Below are 22,026 nucleotides of genomic sequence, written 5' to 3'. Positions count from 1 at the left end.
ATATATGCCCTGACCGGTCTGGCTCAGCTGGCTGGGCGTCGTCCCACAAAGCGAAAAGTCGCCGGTTCAATTCCTGGTCAGGGCACATGCCTGAGTCACAGGTTTGGTCCCCAGCTGGGGCGTGTATGGGAGGCAACCGATCGATGTTTCTCTCTCACATCGATGTTTCTCTCCCTCTTTTTCTCCGTCCCTTCCCCTCTCTCTAAAAATAAATAAATAAAAATCTTAAAAAAAAAGTCTCATATATGTGAGGGAATTTACTCTCAAGTACTTGGAGGGCCAGAGTGAATCCACGTGGCCCTATCATTCTCTTTTTTCAGTAGCCAAGTGGACAGGCAGGACTTGGGGAGGAGCAGCTCAATGCAATTCATTAACAGCAAAAAGAAATACATTTTCAAGAAAACAGGTAGTCATTTATCAAATAGGGCAGAAAAAGCTATCACACCAAAGCACTGCAGTGAAATGCAAAAAGCTTAGCCCCAAAACAATAGAGCTAGAACAGGTCTGAGACACATCCAGATACGTACTTGAGAATGAGGGAACCGGGCACCAAAGAGATCAAATGATTAGTGTAAGGTGGAAGAGTAGTAACAGTCAAAACTTAAATAGGAATTTCTGTGTTTTACAGATTGTAATTTAAATTTCATTATAATCTTATAAGGTAGATACTACTACTAGCCCCATTTTACGGATGAGAAACCTGAGGCAGAGATGTTCAGTAATGTGCCCAAGGTCACACAGCTGGCTGGAGCCACAATCTGAACCACGGCAGTCTGACTTTGAACATGTTATTGTCATCAGTAGGATGCAGAAATGAAGTAGGACCCAGTCCTCTTGTTTCTAAGTCCAGAATGGGAGTTGGTGATCGTTCCCAAACTTCAAGGAGTTAAGCAGAGAATACTGTTGACCTCTAAAAGCATGGAATGCCTAAGGAATGCACTCACGGGCAGTCGCTGGTAGGAAGAGAAATACATACCGTGCTGTGTGAGAGCCTGTTCCAAGGGAGACACCACATTGGAAGGAGGTTTCAGCCGAATGACATTGTTGGTGACGGAGAATGCCAGTTTCACTGTCTTGATCAGCAGCTGGCCCTGCCCCTGGCCCTCTGCCCCATCACTAGGGTGTCAAATGGAAACCAAAGTTGATTCAGACAACATGACTTCATTCACAACACAGGTGCTCTCATGAATTAGATTCCAACCATACCAGCCATAATCCCAGAGTTCAACAGCTTCTGTTAGAGGCCCCAGCCCAAACTAGGGGAGAGGAGGGGCCACCGACTCCCTTTGCTATGTACCAGTCTACACAGCACCACCAGGTTATATCGAGGCTGTGTCCAAGGCAGAACAAGGGTGCCTTTAAAACGCTACCGCACGCTAACTCACAATGCACTTCTCAGAGCATGCAGGCACAGTGAGAGTGGACGGGGAAAGCGGGAGGAGCCCCACCTGCGGGGCTGAGCAGCCATCACCATGTCGATGGTGTCCACGCCGATGCCCATGATACTGATAACGGTCTGTCCTGCTTCTGTATGGGCCAGGCTGCAGATGCAGAGGGACTGCAGGCTGGGGGCGTTGCTGGAAGACAGGTGCATCCTGAGTTACTAGGGAACCACCAAGCTCATTACTGGAAGGAAAAGCGATCGCCCAAGTCTAAGCAACTGGGAGTCAGTGATACAGATCAACTCTTGGCCAGATGACGGCACTCTGATCATTGTCTCTAAAGAGAATTCATCTTAAAGATCACCCCGAGAAACAATCTAGACATCCAGCAGTTAATGGACGTGCTTACTGAAATAAGTGATGATTAATTCACACAATGGAACGCACTGAACCATGAAAACAAGACAGATCTACCTGCAGTGTCATGGAAATAAAGTCACAGAGGAGTTGGCATAAGCGGAGAAAGAATACACACTAACTCGGTAACAGTCACCTCTGGAAACCAGGTTTACGAAGGGCATTTTGCCCTTAGTATTTTCCAATAAATACGCATAACTTTTGGAAAGATCGTACAAGCGATGTGTTAGCACCCAACAATCTCATTGGGAACAACCTTGCTCCCACTTCGTTTGCTCCTCTCTCTATGGGGGACCTGTGTGTGTGGCAGTGGCGAACGTCACCCGGCCCAACTCGGAAAACCGACGGGGAGCGAGTCGGCACACAGGCACTGAGCCCTCGGATGGGCTTTCCCGTGGGGAGTCGGGCCTGCACTGCACCTGGGCTGCTTGGAGCCTTGCTTTTCACTAGAACTCCCTCACCCTGAATTGAGGCAGCAAATGTTTACTGCACAGCTTTGAAGTAACTTCCCAAACTCTGTGCTAAACCTCCCAAGGACGGAGTGTAACCAGTCCAACCACCTTTCCCCTTGCATTTGCAAATATCCTTCTTCTAAGTAAATAGCAACATTCTTTCCTTTGTTATCTGTAAAAGGTAACCACCTAAAGCAAACCTTGGGAACCCTGCATAGTAAATGAGCACCATGTAATATGCCCAGAAAAGCAATAAAAGCCTGTCCAGGCAGGGATGGGGGCCCTCCCTCACTTAGACAGTGGCCATGCTGCCCCCTTTTCTCCTCAGGACTTCTGCGGTCCGTGTGAATACATGGACCCCGCGGGCCAGATCCGTATCACCTCTCTCCACAGGGAGAAAGGGTAAAACAGTCCAGTGCAGCAAATCAGAACCCCAAGAGATGGCTCTGGGCTCAGCCTGGGGAAGGACGAGACGGCTCTGCACAGCAGAAGCCCACGCTCCCCTCGGTGAGCGGTGGCATCCAGGAGCACCAAGCTCTGGCAATCTCCCCCTCATACCTGCTGTGCAGGTCTGTCTCATGGCACAGGTTCAGTATCGCGTGGATCAGCTCCAGGATCAGGCAACCTGGACTCCAGGAAAGACAGAGGAATGATTTGGCCGTGGATGATGACTGTTATCCCAAAAGGGAAAGAAAGGTCTCCAGGGACCCAGAAACCCCCCAGACCTTGCTGCCCACGCTCTCCTTACCAATTTGTTCTCTCACACCGTGGGAGTTGTAGCGCCACTTGTGGTAGCTGGGAAGCATCTCCTTTAGCACAAACATGACGCAGGGCACCAGCCCTTGGCTCTGTGTACTACCAAGCTGTCCCTACAAGAAACCACAGTGTGAGGGTTTATGCCACTTAATTAAAAGTCACTTAGTTATTAGAGAGTTAACTTCCAAACCACAGGTCCAAAGAAAATCTGGGCAAACCTCAGTCTCCAGCGAAAAAGAAACAGAAACATCAGAGCGCTCTAGTTCAAGGAGTCCAAGGGGAAGGGTTCTATAAAGGACTAAAGGACAATGTGACACCGTCACAAAAGGCACCTACATGAAGGAGAGAGATAAAGGCCAGAGCTGGGCAGAAAGGAGGTACCTTAAACCTAAGGTTATGGGACCGCTGATAATGGAGAACACCCATTTCAGAGTCGCCAGCCCACTGCTGGAGGACCAGGAAGGAGATCTGATACTCAAAATTCTGTCCTAATGGTACTTGTTAACATCAGCTTCCTTACTTTAAAAATGGGGATTCTGCCCTGGCTGGTGCAGCTCAGTGGATTGAGCGATGACTACAAACCAAAGTGTTTCAGGTTCAGTTTCCAGTCAGGGCACATGACTGGGTTGCAGGCTGGGTGCCCAGTGGGGGGGCGCGAGAGAGGCAACCACACATTGATATTTCATTTCCCCCTCTCTCTGAAAATAAATAAATAAAAATTTTTAAAAAATAATAAAAAAAATGGGGATTCTGCCTTTGCTGGTGTGGCTCAGTGGATTGAGTACTGACCGGCCTGCGAATCAAAGGGTCGTTGGTTCAATTCGCAGTCAGGGCACATGACTGGGTTGCAGGCTAGGTCCCCAGTAGAGGGCGTGTGAGAGGCAACATAAATCAACCAATGAATGCATGAATGGGGTGGGACAACAAATCAATGTCTCTTTCTCTCTCCCTCCCTTCCTCTAAAATCAATAAACAAAAGTTTTAAAAAATAAATAAAAATGGGGATTTTTTTATATACAAACATCTATACTGACATCCCATCTCTGTAAAGGACTGTTGCTCTCTTCCGGAGCATTCACGACTAATTCCTGCAGGCAGGACGTGTGACAAGTGCTTCCCACGTATGCCCCCTCACAACTCCAAGGGGGAGACCACTGATCATTTCTACTTCTGAGGCTGAGAAACTCTGCACTTGCCCAAGGTCATGCAGCTAGTAAGCAGTCAGCCTGAAATATAAACTTGACTCTCTCTGACTCTAAAATCCATGCTATAGCAGTATTTTTATTTATTTTTAATATATTTTATTGATTATGCCATTACAGTTGTCCCATTTTCCCCTCTTCATTCCCTTCCACCCTGCACACCCCCTCCCACCCACATTCTTCCCCTTTAGTTCATGTCCACGTGTCATGTATATAAGTTCTTTGGCTTCTACATTTCCCATACTGTTCTTCTATAGCAGTACTTTTCAAACAGTGTTTTCATCCGTTAGTGAAGCAATTTTCAGCCACTTTCATCTCATGGCACAAATTAATTACTAAAATTCTACAACATACCAAAAAAGGTATTTTATGCTGATCTGACAAAAAAATAGGTATAATTTTGACTCATTCACACTGGACAACTAACTATTGCTGTGTTGGCCGCTGCCATTTTTTAAAAACTTGGCAATCTAAGGCAACAGAGGCCAGCGCCCCTGACAGAAGGGTCAGGTATCGCACGCTGTAAAAATTTCTGTGGCGCACCAGTTGAAAATCGCTGCATTAGTGGGTTTCAAGATCAGCTTCTTAGAAAATGTCAAAGTGAATCTTGTGTGTTAAGAGTAGTGTCACATTGTGAAACTTTGCTTTAGGAATGTACATACACACACGGATCTACTGGCATGTGATGTAAAATGCATGTGTTGCCTTGGGCTACAGTCAAAATAGCGTGATAGTCAGTGTACTGCAGACTGCCTCTGAGTAGTAAATACACTAACAGAGAGAAAGCACCTACTACAGAGTCCGGCACACAGTAAAGATGCAAATCATACCAACTACAAGGCGGAGACCAAAAACCCCCGGAATTTATTTTTAAAAATTGTGTATTTATTCTTACATATTTAAACTTCAGTCACCTTCAAAGTACTGTATTTTGCCGTGTATAATGAGCATTTTTTTGCCCAAATTATTGAGGGAAAAATAACGATGCACATTATACATGGGCAGTAACAATTTCATATCTATGTCAATGTTTTTAATTCTTTTATTTATGCTTTTGCACTAAAAATGTAACTCTAGCCCTGGCTGGTGTGTCTCAGTGGCTGAGTGCCAGTCTGCGAACCAAAGGGTCACTGGTTTGATTCCCAGTCAGGGTACATGCCTGGGTTATGGATAGCTCCCAGCAGTGGGTGTGCAAGAAGCAACCACACATTGATGTTTCTCTCCCTCTTTCCTTCCTTTCCCCTCTAAAAATAAATAAATAAATAAAATATTTTTAAAAGTGTAAGTGTAGAAAACGTGGGTGGGCCTTATACCCAGCAAACTATGGTATTCTCCATCTGATGTACTACATCTATCCAGCTGTTTTTTCCACTGCTCAAAACCGTTTTTGAACTTATCAGTTCTGATGCCTTTTAGTGCTTCTGCCATTTTTTGTTTCACCTCTTCCACACCAACAAAACATTTCCCTTTGAGGACTTTTTTATCCATGGAAACAAAAAAAGTCGATTAGGGCAAGATCGGGTGACTAGGGAGGGTGGGGCAGGGGGTCATGCCATTTTTGGTCAACACCTGCTGGACAGTCAGTGCGGTGTGGGCAGGTACGCCCATGTATCACCCATCATGAAATGGGCAAATGCACTGGAAGTCCTCAAAAAACTTCACTGAAGCCGAGCGCAGCCTCTCAGGAGAACGCCAGCTGGTGCACTGACACTGATGGGTTCCTGTGTGTCCTAAGTCACCTAGCGGGGAGGCCTGTACTACAAGGAGTCCACCCCCCAGAAGATAATTCTGGTAGTTTGGAGGTCCCCCCCTTGTTCTGTCACCATAATTTCAGGACAATGTCCTGCCTGCAGACAAGATGACAACAGTAGCAGGGGGTAGGCGATCTATTCCACATGTTTCCATCTGGCCAGAATTTACCTTGACAAGGGTGGTGATCAACCGCAGAAAGGCAACAGTGACCCCGTACTCGCCCTGGGGCTGCTCACAGTTCATCAGGAGCGTTCCGTACCCTCCGGCATTCATTCCCTCCGCACTGGGGAAAGACAGACAGAGGCAGAGGGAAAAAAGTGATGGGGTGATTTCACGGCTGCAAGAAACTAATCACAGAACATTCTTATTGTTAGGTGGCTTAGGCATAAAATGAGAAAGGTTTGCAAAGGAATTAATTAAATTAGGCAATTTTATACCCAGGGTAAACAAGAACATGTTTTATTGGTACTGGGTTGGCCAAAAAGTTCATTTGTTTTTTTCTGTAAGATGGCTCTAGTAGCACTTAGTTGTCTTTAACTTCATTTGAAGTAATTTTGTTAGATTGTATCGTGACAGCTGTCATATCAGCGTGCATTTAAAAAACATCAAAATTGGTGAGTTTTTGTGTAGCCATTTTAACACTGAAGATGGAAGAAAATACGGAACATCTGCAGCACATTATGCTTTATGTTTTCAGGAAAGGCAAAAACGCAACTGAGACACACAAAAAAGATGTGTGCAGTGCATGGAGAAGGTGCTGTGTCTGATCAAACACGTCAAAGTGGTTTGCAAAGTTTTGTGCTAGAGATTTCTCAGTGGATAATGCTCTAGTCAGGTAGACCAGCTGAACTTTAGATAGTGATTGAATCAAGACATTAATTGAGAATAATCAACATTATACCACACAGCAGATAGCTGACATTTTCAAAATATTCATATCAATAAATTTATTAGTGAAAATGAAAAATGTGTCTTTTTTTGGAAAAAAATCATATGGACTTTTTGGCCAACACAATATATAACCTCAAGAGGTTTCAAGTGAAGCATCAAACAAACACCAAGGAAACATCACTGTCTCACAAGCAAGAGAGGGAGCAAGGAGAGTGCGCAGGCGGTAAGGCGGACCTGTGCGTTAGTGACCGGCCCATCAGGAGAGCTGGGGTGGGCACGCGACAAGGAAAAGAGCAGAATGATTCTGGCTTAAGACAAGGAAGCCAAGTCTCTGGACGCAGACACCTCTGGCTTCTCTGGGGTGAAAAGTTAATTTAATCAGGCGCAGAGGCGCTCCTTTAAGACCAACAAAGCCGAAATGCCCACGGTGCTCCCAGGGCACAGCAGTACTCTGCCCTCTCTAAGACCCGGCTCACCTAATCATCTGACTCATGTTGGAGACCTGCTGGGCCACGAATGGTAAAAAGCCCGTGTGACGAAGATCAGTCCAGACCTGAGAAGGGAAAAGAAGAGTCCAATGTCCCTGTGTCCTCAGGTCTACACCAAGCGCAACATTTTGGGGCTGTTCTGAAGACTTGGCGTCTCACCTTTGCTGGGTTCCGGGCAGCCAACACAGTCAAGCAATTGACACAGGAAGCAATGACATCCACAGGCGGGGAGATCACCGTCGTTAACCTGGATGGAGAACAGGGCACTATACTCAGTGAAGTGAGTAATGCGACTTGTTCCATCACAGATATTTTCCAGTTCTCTCTTCCCAAGTCCTTCCTCTCAGCAGGGATGTTGGGGGAAAAAATATAAAGCTCTCAGCTGGGGACAGTTGGTACACCTGGGCTTCCCACAGATGAACACCTGTGCACTTGAATGCCATGGGTGTGTGACCAGACACTCACCGCTGCAGCAGCATGTAGATGCGAGACGTGATGGGCAGGAGACAGTCTGCTATGGACAGATCCGTACTGATGACCTTATGGACCAGATCAATGATGGGTTTGACCCGCTGGCAGTGCTGAATCACATCTAGGGGAAAGGAAGCCTGTGAGCTCGTGGAAAACAATTCCTTTCAGGTCACTGAGTAGTCTCTGAGACCCAGATAAACAAATTATACTAATCGTAACCTGGATGCTTCTGAGATTTATTTTGAAATTCTCTGTCTGTCCTCCAAATCCTCTAAGAATGTCCATTCTTCCTCCCCACAACGACGTCCCCCACAGCTGCCCTCACCTGCAGTGGAGACGACATGAAGCAGCATCTCAATCTCACAGGTGAAGAGGGTCCAGCTGCTGTACGAGTACTCCCAGCGCACCAGGTAGGCCCTGTCGTCCAGCATCACTTGGCCCACAGTGCCTTGAGGTATGCGAAGATTGGTCTGACCCCCTAGGGAGGGGGGAAGAGAAACTGGTGTAATGTCTGAGGACACAACCGGAGGGTGACTCCTATACCGGACACCAATACCGAATCACACAGAGATACACAGACTCTCTTCCTAGTACCTAACATTGCTACAACCTTTTCCATTAAAAAAACAAACAAACAAACAAAAAAGCACTCCAAGCCTGACCAGTGCAGCTCAGCTGGTTAGGCGTCATCCTGCAAAGTGAAAGGTTCCTGGTCCAGCTCCTGGGCAGGGCTTGGAGTTGCAGCTTTAGTCCCCAGTTGGGGGGCTGTGAGAGAGGCAACCCATCAATGTCTCTCTCCTTCTTTCTCCCTCCCTTTCCCTCTCTCTATAAATAAATAAAATCTTTTTAAAAATCCAGTAACAAAAACAACCCTCTCTTTTCATGTGGGGAAGTGAGCCTTCCACATGCCCGAAAACAGCCGAGTGCAGAGAGTGATATTCCGTTCCCACGGTCACCGTGGGAAGACCACCTTCCGGGACTAGCGGTCGCTGGGGAGTCGGTGGTGGTGCTGGGCTTAGAGAACAAGGCTGTTCCCTCTACATTTTGCTCCGTGAGCACCTGGACTACACATAAGCTTACAGGTTTTATCTGGTCACTGTTACATACTGCCAGTATGAAAATAAATTGCTACAACTTTTTTCTACCAGTTGACACTATTCTAACTTTTAAGTTATTTTTTAAATTGTAGTAAAACATACATAAAATGTACCTTTGTAACTATTTTAAGTGCACAGTCCGGTGGCATTGAGCACATTCCCACTGCGCACAACTGTCACCACCATCCATCTCCAGACCTTTTCTCATCGTGCAAAGCTGAAACTGTCCCCATCACCTAGTAATTCCCTGCTCCTCCTCCCCTCAGCCCCCGTCACCCACCGCTCTACTCTGTCTCAGTGAATTTGACCAAGTACCTCATCTGAGTGGAATCACACCATATCTGTCCTCTTGTGACTTATTCACTTAGCACGTCTTCTAGATTCACCCACGTTATAGCATGTGTCAGAATTCCCCTCCTTTTTAAGGCTGAATAATATTCCACTACATACACAAACACACAGAGACACACCTTTTGTTCATCCATTTCATATGTCGGTGGACATGTACTTAAGACCTTTATCATGTATACCCTTTTACCCAGCAATCGCACTCTGGGGACTCTATGTACTACAAACAAAAGCACCAGTGTATAAAGGCCTATGTACCAAATGTAGCACTGTTTGCAGTGGCAAAACCCAGATACAGCCTCTATGTCCTTTAGAAGGAAAAAGATAAAAAATAACAGGACATCAAGGATAATTATGTAGTTACTAAAAAGAACGAGTCAGACCCCTCTGTAGTAAGAGTAGCTTCTAGATGAGCCTGTGAGAGTAGGCGGAAGCGTGCAGAAGGGCACACACCGCACTTCAGCACCGATTCTCTACCGGAGACAGGCGTGGGGAAAGAGAAACTTTTTATATAATGTACCTCTGCACTGTTTCCCTTGTCATACAAAATGAATTATCTTTTTTAAATAAAGCAATCCAATGGTGTCAAACAGTGAGAAACTGATGAATAATTTATCAACAGATCAACAAGAACAGCAGAGGGAAGGGGGCTGCTTTAAGGGCAGCTCGCATTAAATAGTTGAAACAGAAACGACGTGCGAAGAGATGAGGTCCAAACAGAAATCAGCGGAAAAGTGGTTACGGAACCAGGGTCTCCTTATTTATCTTACCAAGCGGGTAAAGGAGTTTGGGTGTCTGCCTCCGCCACAGGGTTCCATCTTCGTGGGAGATCACATCGTGGGGCTTGTGCTTATAAAGCTCATTGTAGAAAGACATCTTATCCAAGAAACTGTACACCTGCCAACGTGCAGAAAAGAACCCAGCCACACACTTACCTAGGGCACGTGCTGAAGGGTCCCACACACCCACCACTGTCACTCTTCTTGGAGCTGCCTCTGCACTGCTTGCCAAATCTTCACCATTCTCTAGTACCCAAGTCCAGCCCGCCCCCCACCCTCCACAGATAATTGCCTTTCCTGAACAGTAGGGTCTTTCCTATTCAAATAGCATTTACTATATACCACCTGGCTTCATTGGTTATTTATTTCTTATTTCTATTACCTTCCAACTAGATATTAAGGAACTTCATATTTTGTCTTATTCCAACATTATCTACAGTAGGTACTTAATGAAAACATTTGGATTTAATTTTATAGAACTGAGGTACTATCTTTAGCATTTTCATTTAACCTCAGACTAATTCTTGCCGTGGCAGTAGGATTTCAATACGCAAAGCAAAAAGGACCCCTAAAACTACCCCCCACCCTCTGCAGACATCCAACTGAACCACCTACCTTTTTGGCAGTAGACTTCCCTGACACGAGGGCTCGCAGCAACTGCAGGAGCGGGGAGAGGAGATGGGGAAACATTCCACACACACTGTCCAGAATGATCCCGAGACCAGAGGTTGGCTCCTGTCGTGGAAGGGGAGAAATCACGGACATTCCCTTTGTCTACAAATTAACATATCCCCAAACTGCCCGGCCATCATCAGAAATTCTAAAATTAACCCTTTCCTTTAGGCAGACTCCCTAACAATGTCAGACTTCCTCATTTCCACTGAAAAAGGCTACTGAGAAATGATTTGAGGACCCATAAAAAGACTGCTTACTGCTCCCAGTGACCTCTCCCAGCCACCCTCACTACAGAAGGACAGCCTTGCTCGCCTTTGCATGACATGTTTTCACTGAGGTGAAAAGCACCCAACCAGTTAAAATATACTCTGGCATCTCATTGGGATTGCAGCCTCCAACAGTTATAGCAATGGGAGCATTTGAGATCCTGTTCCTTGGCATATGTCTTAATTTGTCTCGAATAAACTCATAAAAACTCTCCAAAAAAAAAGAGTTACAGCAGTACTGCTGCCTGAAATGCCCAATGTGAAAAGACTTAGCAGGCAGAACAGATAACACACTGGACATCACCATGGGCGACGGAATCAGGTCGGACAGAACCGGCCCCAGTCCTGGCTGTCTGACTATGTGGGTGACCTGGGACAAGCCACTTCACGTTGCTCAGCATCACCTTTCCTTACATGCAAAATGGTGACCACAATACCATCTATTTTACAGATTTTTGGTAAAGATTAAATAAGAAAATGGACATAAAATGCTTAGTGTGAGACCTTTCACAAAGTAAGTGCTTGATAAGCACGCCCGCTGCAGAGAGCACCCCAGCATGATGCCCTCTGACATACTTACTGTTCCCCAGAATAGCTCTGGGAGCGAAGGGTCTGCCAAGACTTCACACGCTGTGTCGATCACATCCTGTTGAGGGAGGGGAAAAATGGCTTACTTCCCTTAGTTGGACCAGCCTTTTTTATTTTTTTTACCTTATTCTGTTGAAATAAAAACACCAATGATACCTCATACAGTATGTCAGAAAGAACTCTGGGTTTAAAAAATAACAATACCCTCCATCTAGAGTGTGTGTTCTATCTGTTGTGTATGTCAGGCAAATTAAACTGAATTTCACATTCTTTATAAAATTGTGACAATATTATTCGCTTCACATTATTATTGTAAGTATTAAATGCAATAATGTGCGGGGAAGTGAGCCGTAAATTTTCAAATGCCACGTAAATGAACCCATTACTAGGGTCAGCTAAACTGTTCTAGATGACAATAATGCCTCTTACACTTTTTTATCCTCAGCATCTAGCCCAGAACTAGGCACACAATGGGACTCTAATAAAGTCCTACAAAGTAATTTTTTAAAAAAATCCAAATACTAGGACTTTTGTAACCCCAGTATGTTAATGCCAATCCTCCAGGGGTATAGTACGGTCCAAATGTGGCAAAGGATGCAAAAGTTGTTCTAAACCTCTAGAGCTTTGGAAATTGAGTCTTTCAATTAACACCAATTTTTTCTCTACAATGACAACAAATTTTCATCAGTTTCATCAATTTCTTCAATTTTTGAAACAAGTTCCTAATTATTAAAAATGAATACAATGATTTAGTTATAATAAACTCCTTAAACACCATTTCCCACTGAAAGAAACCCGGGCTCCTTGGAGAAATGGCAGATTCCAGACACAGAGCAAGAATTGTATAAGATAATCCTGGAACAGTTTGTTACATCAAAAAGCAACAGAGCTATCAAAATATGTGAGGGTAGGGTTATACAGGTTCAGAAGCTAATCTAAATAAGCTCTCACGGACCAGAGAGGGGGCAATCTGAGCATAAGAATAAGTGCAATGGATTAAATTAAGACAAAGCTAACAGGTTTAAATCATAAGCTCACAATGATATGTCAAAAATTTAAAATCCTTGCAAACCACTTTGGAGAATAATAGGGAAAACAGAAATACAGGAGAAGAAGCCGAGTATCAAAGAGTTAATGAAAGCAAATTTCTTTTTTTTAAAATTGAGATATAATTGACATACATTATATTAGTTTCAGATGTACATAATGATCCACTATTTTATACATTACGAAACAAATGTTCTGACCACTAATGTGGCTTGTGGCTACCATGGTGGACAGGATGGTTAAAGACTCAAAGAAACTTGACAGACTTATTAACTAGTAACATGCAGACCTCATTTATTTAGTCCCTGATCCAAAGAAACAAATTTATGACATTTATAACTAGAAATCTGAATCTTGATTTGATGTATAAAGATATGGTTTTTAAGATATAATAGTAATTATGAAGTTTTACTAAAATATTCACAGATGAAATAATAGATGGATTTTGCTTCAAAATAATCAAGAAGGGGATGGGGCAAAAATGTGTTAAGATCAACTCTGACAGTGGTGATAAGATCATGAAGATTCATTATATAATTTTTTAAAAAGATTTTATTTATTTTTAGAGAGAAGGGAAAGGAGGGAGAAAGAGAGGGAGAGAAACATCAATGTGTGGTTGCCTCTCATGTGGCCCCCACTAGGGACCTGGCCTGCAACCCAGGCATGTGCCCTGACTGGGAATCGAACTAGCGACCCTTTGGTTTGCAGCCTGCGCTCAATTCACTGAGCTACACCAGCCAGGGCCTCATTATACAATTTTGTCTACTTTGGTGTAAGTTTGAAATATTTCATTTAAAAAATACTGCAAAAATATTTATTAGCACCCACAGGTTTTAGAACAGAGTGAAAAAAATGAGGTTACAAAATAGTATCTACATTGTGATTACATTTCTAGAGAAGAACTTAAATTATGATTTTGTGTATATATGCAGAAAATATTTGAAAGGGAATCCATGAAAATGTTAACAGGTTATCTTTTGTGGTGGGATTACACTTTTTATCAGCACTTTCTGATTTTTGTGTCTTTAGTCTGTATCATTTGTATAACGCAAAGAATGAAAACAAACAGCAATAAACAAATTACACCTGAGGGACACGGTGTGTGGTTATCAGCTCCACAGCGGTACCTTGGGGATCTGACTGCAGAGCTGGGTGGGCCGTGTAGCTAGCCTCACGAAAGCCAGGCACTGACCTGCTGATTGCCCAGTGTGTGCAGCTCCAGCGAGGTCAGAGCGAAAGACAGGAGCCCGTAGACACACATGCACGCGGTGCTGGTGGTGCACTGTAATGGCAAAGGGGCAGGTGAGCAATGCTGAACGATGCAACTCTTCCCCGGGTTCTGCACAACCCTACCACATTAACACAGTCCCTGTGCGTAAACGGGAAGGGAATCCAAGGCTTCATAACATCCCTAATTTAGTCTCAAGATCAGGAAGACAAAGGGAGAAGAAAAACAGGAACCAAAAATATTGCAAGATAAGAATAAAACCGAAAGGGAATCGTTTTCAAAATGGCCCAAGTTTTAATAAGAAAACCACATCCAGCTTGCAGAAAGAACAGAATCTCCACGTGCTAATATGAACTGTGCAGCTGCCTGAACTGTCACTAAGGTAAACCAACCAGTGCCCACAGTGGGGCCTGCGGGCTGAGGTTTCACGTCAGCACGTCAAAACAAGCCGACTAAACTGTGCCCTTCAAATTAGTGCTGAACACAAAACTCCACAGAATGTCTAGTTCATCCTGTTGCAGCGGAATGAGTAGGCACCCCAAAAAGATTTCTCTAGTCAGTACCACCAGAGCTATCTTCTAGGAGATGTATACTGGTAAAGAGTAAGACATAGATAGTGGGTACAAACTGTATCCACCACTAAGTGGCAATTATTGTTCCCGTGAGCAAATTTCATCTCCATGAATTTCAATTTCCTAATGCAAAACACAGGATGATAATCCACAGTGCAAAGCAGTGGTACAAGAATGAAGTAAGATGATATACAGGAGGTGCTGAGCAGTGTCTGTAAAGCTCAGTGATAACATTACTATCATTACCCATGTCAGGATGACAATTATTACTATTATCATCATTCATTAATGAGTTTCCTCCCTGCTCTTTGCCCATTCTCATGCTCAAACACTAGCAGCCGGAGTCTCACATCATTTCCTCCAACAGCCAGTGAGCGGAGCAGTCGGGTCAAGTACTGAAACACATTCAGCTGGATGGCCGTGCCACCAATTTTCCGGACAACACTGCTGGTCTCTTCTGGACTCAGGGTGTGGCGGAGGAGAGCCCAGGCCAAAAGCACTGGGGCATGATGTGGAATGTCCCCAAAGGTCAACATCAAACGGTCCATATCCTAATGGGAGGAAGAAAACGTCTGTGTCACTAAACAGAAAGGATCAGGACCCCTCTGCGAGGCCCTGCACCTGCTGCAAGCCTCCCACTCAGCCACGCGGCCCCTCTCCCCGACTGTGGCAGTTTACTCCTCCCCCACCCCCACCCCCACCCACTTCACTAATAAATGCCTCAAGTGCTCTTCCCTTTCTCCACACTTTCCTTCTGATTTTAAGTAGTCTTAATCTAAGTTTATAAAATTCACATTCAAATGGAGACTCCTTGGAAAATTCCCCCTGATCCTTGCACTTTCTCTGCTTTCTCCTCATTTTCTATCTTTCTAACCACCCCATCTCAGAGTTCCTCCCCCTCCTCTGCCTTCGCAGGCTCCGTAAATACAAACATCCCCCCGAGCTCTGTCCCTGGGCCTCCTGTGTCATTACATGCTCTCCCTGAGTGACCTGACTTGCTCTCACAGGCTCCACTGTCACCTCTGTGCAGACAACTGGCAAACCTGAGATTTCTCCCAGGTCCAATTAACTTCATAACAATGCGGCACCTCCAGTTCCACAACGAGGGAAACTTCATGCAGCAGTCCAGTGCAGCGGTTAAAAACGCATTACTAACTACAAAAGGTCTGAAAAGAGAGAAGAGGCTGCTGCGTGTTCACCTGACAGATAAGCCCATCCTGGGCAAACTGGTGCAGTTCTCTTCTGTCGTCCAGCGCGCACTTGTGCAAGGACTCGATGTCCATGCCTTCCACCAGGATGAGGGCGCTGAAGTAGCTGGAAAGGAAACCAGTATCATGGAGTCATGGGTGCTACGCTAGCCTCGTTGGAAATAGGTGAAATGTAAGACACAATATTTGAAAAATTATCATTGAGTTATTTTGCATTCTTTTTCACACTAAGTATTCTAAATCCAGTATGTATTTTAAACTTCCAGCACATCCCAATTTGCCCAGCTGTTATATATTTTTTTTATCCTCACTTGAGGATATGTTTATTGATTCTAGGGAGCGAGAAGTGGGGAGATAGAGGGGAGGGGAGGGAGGACAGAAAAGAGAGGAGAGAGAGACAGACAGACAGACAGACATTCCCACACACACCCAGACCAGGGATCAAACACGCAGCCTAGGTGTGTGGCCTGACCACTAGTCTCCCGCACAACATTTTGGTGTATGGGAGGGTGCTCCAACCGCGCCGCTCAGCCAGCGACAGTCACGGGCGGCTTGTGCTCACCAAAGCACAGATCAAGTCCTGAAGGTTTCTACAGCCACCAGTTGCTTCTGACCCTGATGAGCTGTCTCACTGCTTCCGTGTGCATATTTGTCCACAGACAGAATGGGACTCAAATGCAAATATATCCATTGCCATAAAATTCAAAGTCCATAAAATGATTCCAAAGACAGCAGGGAACGAAATCTGCCTTATTTATCGTAGTCTTAGTGACTGACTGCACAGTGCCTGGACTGCAATGGGCGCTCAACAAGTATCTTGTTGAATGAGTGGACAAACCTCCTAGATAAGACAGTGAAGAACAGAAGAGAATGCAACTCTTATTCTGAAAGATGTCCTCTCAATCCCAGTCTTGACTCCCTATGCGACCTAGAACATGGTAGCACACCCATCTATTTCCTCCCGCATTGAGAAAAAAGTATGCCTCCCCTCACCCATCCACAGGACTGTAATATCAATATAACATAACACAACACTGTAAGTTCTATGACTTCAATTCATCCAGACTTACCCAATCCGATCCACAAAAGGATCCATAGTCTCATCCACCAGGTGCCTGTTGGTCTGCCTACTACCAAATCCTTGCTCTTTAAACATCTTGGTTAATACCAACAGGTCACTTGGTGCCATTTCAAAATATGCATAATAAAGGAAAATAATTTCTAGCAGCATGGACTGTTCCCGAAGGCACTGGACAAACCAGCGAGACACCTGGCGCTCAGTCTTCACAACCAATGAGGAAAAAAGGGGAGAGAAACAAAATCAGATTTAAAAATGTATTTAAATTTTTTATTTTTACTAGGTAATACATGTGTAGTACTCTGCCTTACCCACAGAGAATACGCTCCAAGACCCTCAGTAGATGCCTAAAACCGTGGATGGTACTGAACCCTATATATACTACGTTTTTTCCTTTACATAATTAACCTTTGATAAAGTTTAATTTATGAATTAGGCACAGTAAGAGATTAACAATAACTGACACTGAAATAGAACAAATGTAAGAATACACGTAATGAAATCAATGTGAAAGTGGCATAATTCTAAAGTGCGGGCTCCTTCTACGCAAGCACTGTGACGCCGTGCCGGCTGCCCGACAGCTAAGGCTGCTCAGGGGCCAACCGGACGAGGACGGTTCACTCTCTGGTGGGACAGCGTACAGCAGCCGGACACTGCCCATCACACCACCCAGAACACGGTGAGATTTAAAACTTATGAATTGTTTATTTCTGGAATTTCCCATTTAATATTTTTGGACCATGGTTGACCATGAGTAACTGATAGATTACTATGCAACTCTAAAATGGAATGAAAAAGAAAGGAATTGTTAACACACTAAAGGACAGAAAGCAAACCCACAGATAAGGGGAGGCTACTGTATAAGAATAGGGTAAAAAAAGTTCCCCTCCCTATGATTCCGATTGACCATCCAAATCTCTCCCCAGAGACAACCGCTACCAGAGGCTTCTGTCTCTCCTTCCAGTAATAAGCCATACACTTAAATTCATTCATCCTAGCGTGTCTGTCTATCCATCAATGCACGCATCCATCCATCCCTCAATCTCTAAGCCAAATAATGTATTACACAAACTATTCTGCACCCTATTTATTCACTGGACAATGTACCTTACAGATTATTTGCTCTAATAGTGCATTAACAATTCCCTTATTTTTCATTTCATTTTAGAACTGCATAGTAATCTATCAATCTGTCCCTCCACTATTTTTAATAAATGTCACATATTACTCCACTACATGGAAATGCCATAATTTATTTAACCAGCCCACTTGGAAGGGCCCTTAGGTTATTAGCACTCTTTTGCTATTAAAATCAATGCCATGTGACTGACAGAACAACTACACAAAAATCAGCAAACACACAGGGGAGCTAAACAATCTTGACCTGACATTTATAGACCACCGCACCTACTACTGTCAAATACACATTCTTTTCATGTGTACAAGGGAAATTCACGAAAACAGGTCATGTGATGGGTCCTACACCATGGGGTAGTAAATTTAAAACATGGCAATAATACAGATTATGTTCTTTGATCATAAAGAAATCAAAGTTTGGTAATTAAACAACACAATTCTAAATAATACAAGGGTCAAAGAAAACCAAAAGGGAAATTAGAAACTATTTTGAACTGAATGATAATGGAAAACAAAACATTCAGGGGGGAATGGGTAGGGATTACAGGAACAAATTTGGAGGACACATGGACAAAAACTAAGGGTGGGGGGTAATGGGGGGAAGGGAGGAGGGTTGGGTGGAGGGGCTGAAACGGGAGTAGGGGGCAGAAAACTGTACTTGAACAATGATTGAAAAAAAAAAAAAAAAAAAAAAAAAAAAAAAAAAAAAAAAGAAAACAAAACAAAACAAACAAAACAAAAAAAACATCAAAATTTGTGGACTGCCCTGGCTGGCGTAGCTCAGTGGATTGAGCGTGGGCTGCGAACCAAAGTGTCGCAGGTTCGATTCCCAGTTAGGGTACATGCCTGGGTTGCAGGCCACGGCCCCCAGCAACCGCACATTGATGTTTCTCTCTCTATCTCCCTCCCTTCCCTCTCTAAAAAATAAATAAATAAAATCTTTAAAAAATGTTAAAAAAAAATTTGTGGACTGAAGATGGAGGCATAAAAACACGGCTCGCCTCCTCACACAACCACATCAAAATTACAACTAAAAACACCATCACTTGGAACTGTCAGAAATCGAGTTGAATGAAAGTCTGACAACTACAAAATTAAAGAACCCACATCCACCCAGACTGGTAGGAGAGGCACAGATGTGGAACTCGCTGGTCCCACACCCACGTGTGGTAGATACAAACTCAGGAGGGGCATCTCAGGAGCAAGGAGTCCCAGCCCCACACCAGGCCCCCAGCCCAGGGTTCCAGTGCCAGGAAGATAAGTCCCCACAACTCTGGCTGCAAAAACCAGGAGGGACTGAGTTGGTGGAAGCAACTACTGGAGTCCCGAGCAGTTCCTTCAAAGAACCCACACACGGACTTACTCATTACTCAGACTCACTCCCTGTAAGCTCCAGCACTGGGGGAGCAGCTTGAAAGGCACCAGTAGCATGCATGGCATCAAGGTGAGAGCTAGGGGACAGCTTTCTCCCAGACAGAAGGTGGGCAGAGGTCATTGTCCCTTTTCTGAACCCTCCCCCATCAGAGCCACAGAGCTGGTAGGCTGGTGCCATACCTGAGACTCCATCAATGTGGCTAACACTGTTTGCCCTGCCCTGGAGATCCCCACAGACTCTGACCCACCCAACTCAGGGGCCCACACAAGCTGCTTTTCCATATGAATGGCTGGTCTTGGATCATGCTTTACAACTTCCTGAATCCTCTCAAACAAGCAACAGCCGGTCAGCGAGCCCTTAGTCCGCCCCACTGCTTGCCAGCCTGGCACTACCAGCAACTAGCCTAGATTCACAGGGTGGCTTTGCCTGGGAATCTCCAAGCCCAGCACAAGTGGCAGCCGACTCAGATGGCTGTGTAGCTCAGGCAGGGTGGACCCGGGCAAAACACAGGTGGGGGCTGACCTTGGCCCGCACCACCCAGGAAACCCCAGGGCCAGAGCACACAGTGGACAGCTACAGAGCATGTTGGAGCAACATCACCCTGCCCCTGCACAGCTGATCCTCCATGGAGGGTAGAGGCTGGTGGTAAGTGGTAACAGAAGGTACCTGCAGCTGACTTGCCTAGATAAATCCCTCCCACTGATCTGCCAACAGCAATCAAGGCCCAACTACAAGAGGAGGGTGTACTCAGCCCACACACACAAAGGGCTCACCTCGAATACCAGCTTGGGTGATAGGGGAGGCTGTGCCACTGGACCCTACAGGACACTTACTATGTTAGGCTATGCTACCAAGACAGGGAGTCATAGCAGCTCTACCTAATACATAAAACCAAGCCAACGGAAGCTGCCAAAATGTGGAGACAAAGAAACATGGCCCAAATGAAAAGACAGATCAAAACTCTAGAAGAAGTGTCCCAGGTTCGATTCCCAGCCAGGGTACATGCCTGGGTTGCAGGCTATAACCCCCAGCAACTGCACATTGATGTTTCTCTCTCTCTCTCTATTTCCCTCCCTTCCCTCTCTAAAAATAAATAAATATTAAAAAAAACACAACAACTCCAGAAGAAGAACTAAACAAAATGGAGATAAGCAATCTATCAGATGCAGAGTTTGAAACGCTGGTTATCAGCATGCTCAGGAAACTTAGTGAGGACCTCAACAGCATAAAAATGATCCAGTCAGAAACAAAGGATACACTATTTGAAATAAAGAACAATTTACAGGGGGAAAAAACAGTAGAGTGGATGAAGCTGAGAATCAGATCAATGATTTAGAACATAAAGAAGCAAAAAACAAGTGGAAAAAAGAATCTAAAAGATAAGGATGGTGTAAGCAGCCTCTGGGGCAATTTTAAAGGTTGCAACGTTCATATCACAGGATGCCAGAGAAAAAAGTAAGAAATTGGAGAACTATTTGAAAAAACAATGAAAGAAAACTTCCCTAATTTGGTGAAGGAAATAGACAAGCAAGTCCAGGAAGCAAAAAGAGTCCCAAACAAGATGGATGCAAAGAGGCCCACTCCAAAATACATCATAATTAAAATGCCAAAGGTTAAAGATAAAGAAAGAATCTTAAAAGAAGAGAAAATAACTTAGTTACCTACAGGGGAATTCCCATGAGACTGTCAGCTGATTTCTCAGAAGAATGCAGGCTAGAAGGGATTGGCAAAAAATATTCAAAGTCACGAAAAGCAAGGAGCTAGAGCCAAGACTGCTCCGCCCAGCAAAGCTATCATTTAGAAGGGAAGGGCAGATAAAGAGCTTCTTAGACAAGAAAAAAGTAGGGGAGTTCGCCATCACCAAACCTTTATTATATGAAATGTTAAAGGGACTTATTGAGAAAGAGGTCAAAACTATGAACAATAAAATGGCAATAAATACATACCTATCAACAGCTGAATCTAAAAAACTAAGCAAACAAGAACAAAGACAGAATCAAGGATACGGAGTGCATTTTGATGGGTGCCAGATGAGGGGCATGTGGAGGGTGAGTGAAGAGGTGAGGAGATTAAGAAGTACAGACAGGTAGTTACAGAATAGCCACGGGGATGTAAAGTACAGTACAGGAAACGGGGTATTCAAAGAATCTACACACAACATAGACATGAACAATGGTGTGGGGACTGCCTGAGGGAGTGGGGGGTACTGGGTAGTGGGGGGATATTGGTAGAGGGGGAATACTGGTACAACTATAATAGCATAATCAATAAAATATAATTTTAAAAAATTTGTGGACTGAAGCTAAAAGTCATGCTTAATGCAATAGAGTAATTAAAAAAGACCTATAATGTATTATCTAAGCTTTTACAATAAAAAAAATGAGAAAAAGAGAAAACTAAATCCAAAGTGAATAAAGAGAAATAATGAAGAGATCAATGAAATACAAAATGGAAAACCAACAGGGAAAACTGGTGACAAAACTCCTGTTATCAGAAATAAGTCAGGAGGCATCACTACAGATCCTACAGACAGTGAAAGAATGAACAAAGTATTAACAGCTTTATACAAGTAAATTTTTCTACTTAGATGAAATGGACAATTTCCTTTAAAGACACAAATTGCCAAAACTGACCCAAGAACAAACAGGAAACCTGAACAGCTATAATCAACTACAGAAAACTGAACCAGAATTTAAAGCTTTCCCACAAAGACAACTGTAGGCTAAGATGACTTCACTGGTAACTTCCATCACACACACAAGAACACAATAATGCCAATACTATACAAATTCTTTCAGAAAACGGAGAAGAATAAAT

The 22,026-nt window shown here is 44.2% G+C and overlaps 1 protein-coding gene across 1 annotated transcript in view; it reads right to left on the bottom strand.

Moving 5' to 3' along the window:
* The window catches only part of NUP188 (nucleoporin 188), a 55,122-nt gene that overhangs the window by 12,885 nt on the left and 20,211 nt on the right, over positions 1 to 22,026 (bottom strand). Inside the window, exons 9-24 of the mRNA XM_028511292.2 lie at positions 16,690 to 16,901; positions 15,611 to 15,725; positions 14,762 to 14,962; positions 13,804 to 13,893; positions 11,557 to 11,622; positions 10,651 to 10,770; positions 10,027 to 10,153; positions 8,137 to 8,289; positions 7,806 to 7,932; positions 7,500 to 7,587; positions 7,329 to 7,405; positions 6,130 to 6,244; positions 3,000 to 3,120; positions 2,810 to 2,876; positions 1,449 to 1,577; positions 977 to 1,116 (exon numbers count right to left, since the gene is read on the bottom strand). Of these exons, the coding sequence (XP_028367093.1) occupies positions 977 to 1,116; positions 1,449 to 1,577; positions 2,810 to 2,876; positions 3,000 to 3,120; positions 6,130 to 6,244; positions 7,329 to 7,405; positions 7,500 to 7,587; positions 7,806 to 7,932; positions 8,137 to 8,289; positions 10,027 to 10,153; positions 10,651 to 10,770; positions 11,557 to 11,622; positions 13,804 to 13,893; positions 14,762 to 14,962; positions 15,611 to 15,725; positions 16,690 to 16,901 (1,948 nt within the window). The remainder of the gene's footprint in view (positions 1 to 976; positions 1,117 to 1,448; positions 1,578 to 2,809; positions 2,877 to 2,999; positions 3,121 to 6,129; positions 6,245 to 7,328; positions 7,406 to 7,499; positions 7,588 to 7,805; positions 7,933 to 8,136; positions 8,290 to 10,026; positions 10,154 to 10,650; positions 10,771 to 11,556; positions 11,623 to 13,803; positions 13,894 to 14,761; positions 14,963 to 15,610; positions 15,726 to 16,689; positions 16,902 to 22,026) is intronic.

Source organism: Phyllostomus discolor, chromosome 3 (assembly GCF_004126475.2).
Source record: "Phyllostomus discolor isolate MPI-MPIP mPhyDis1 chromosome 3, mPhyDis1.pri.v3, whole genome shotgun sequence".
Taxonomy (NCBI): domain Eukaryota; kingdom Metazoa; phylum Chordata; class Mammalia; order Chiroptera; family Phyllostomidae; genus Phyllostomus; species Phyllostomus discolor.
The sequence above is the reverse complement of the archived record's forward strand: the minus strand, read 5'-3'. Positions and strand labels throughout refer to the sequence as shown.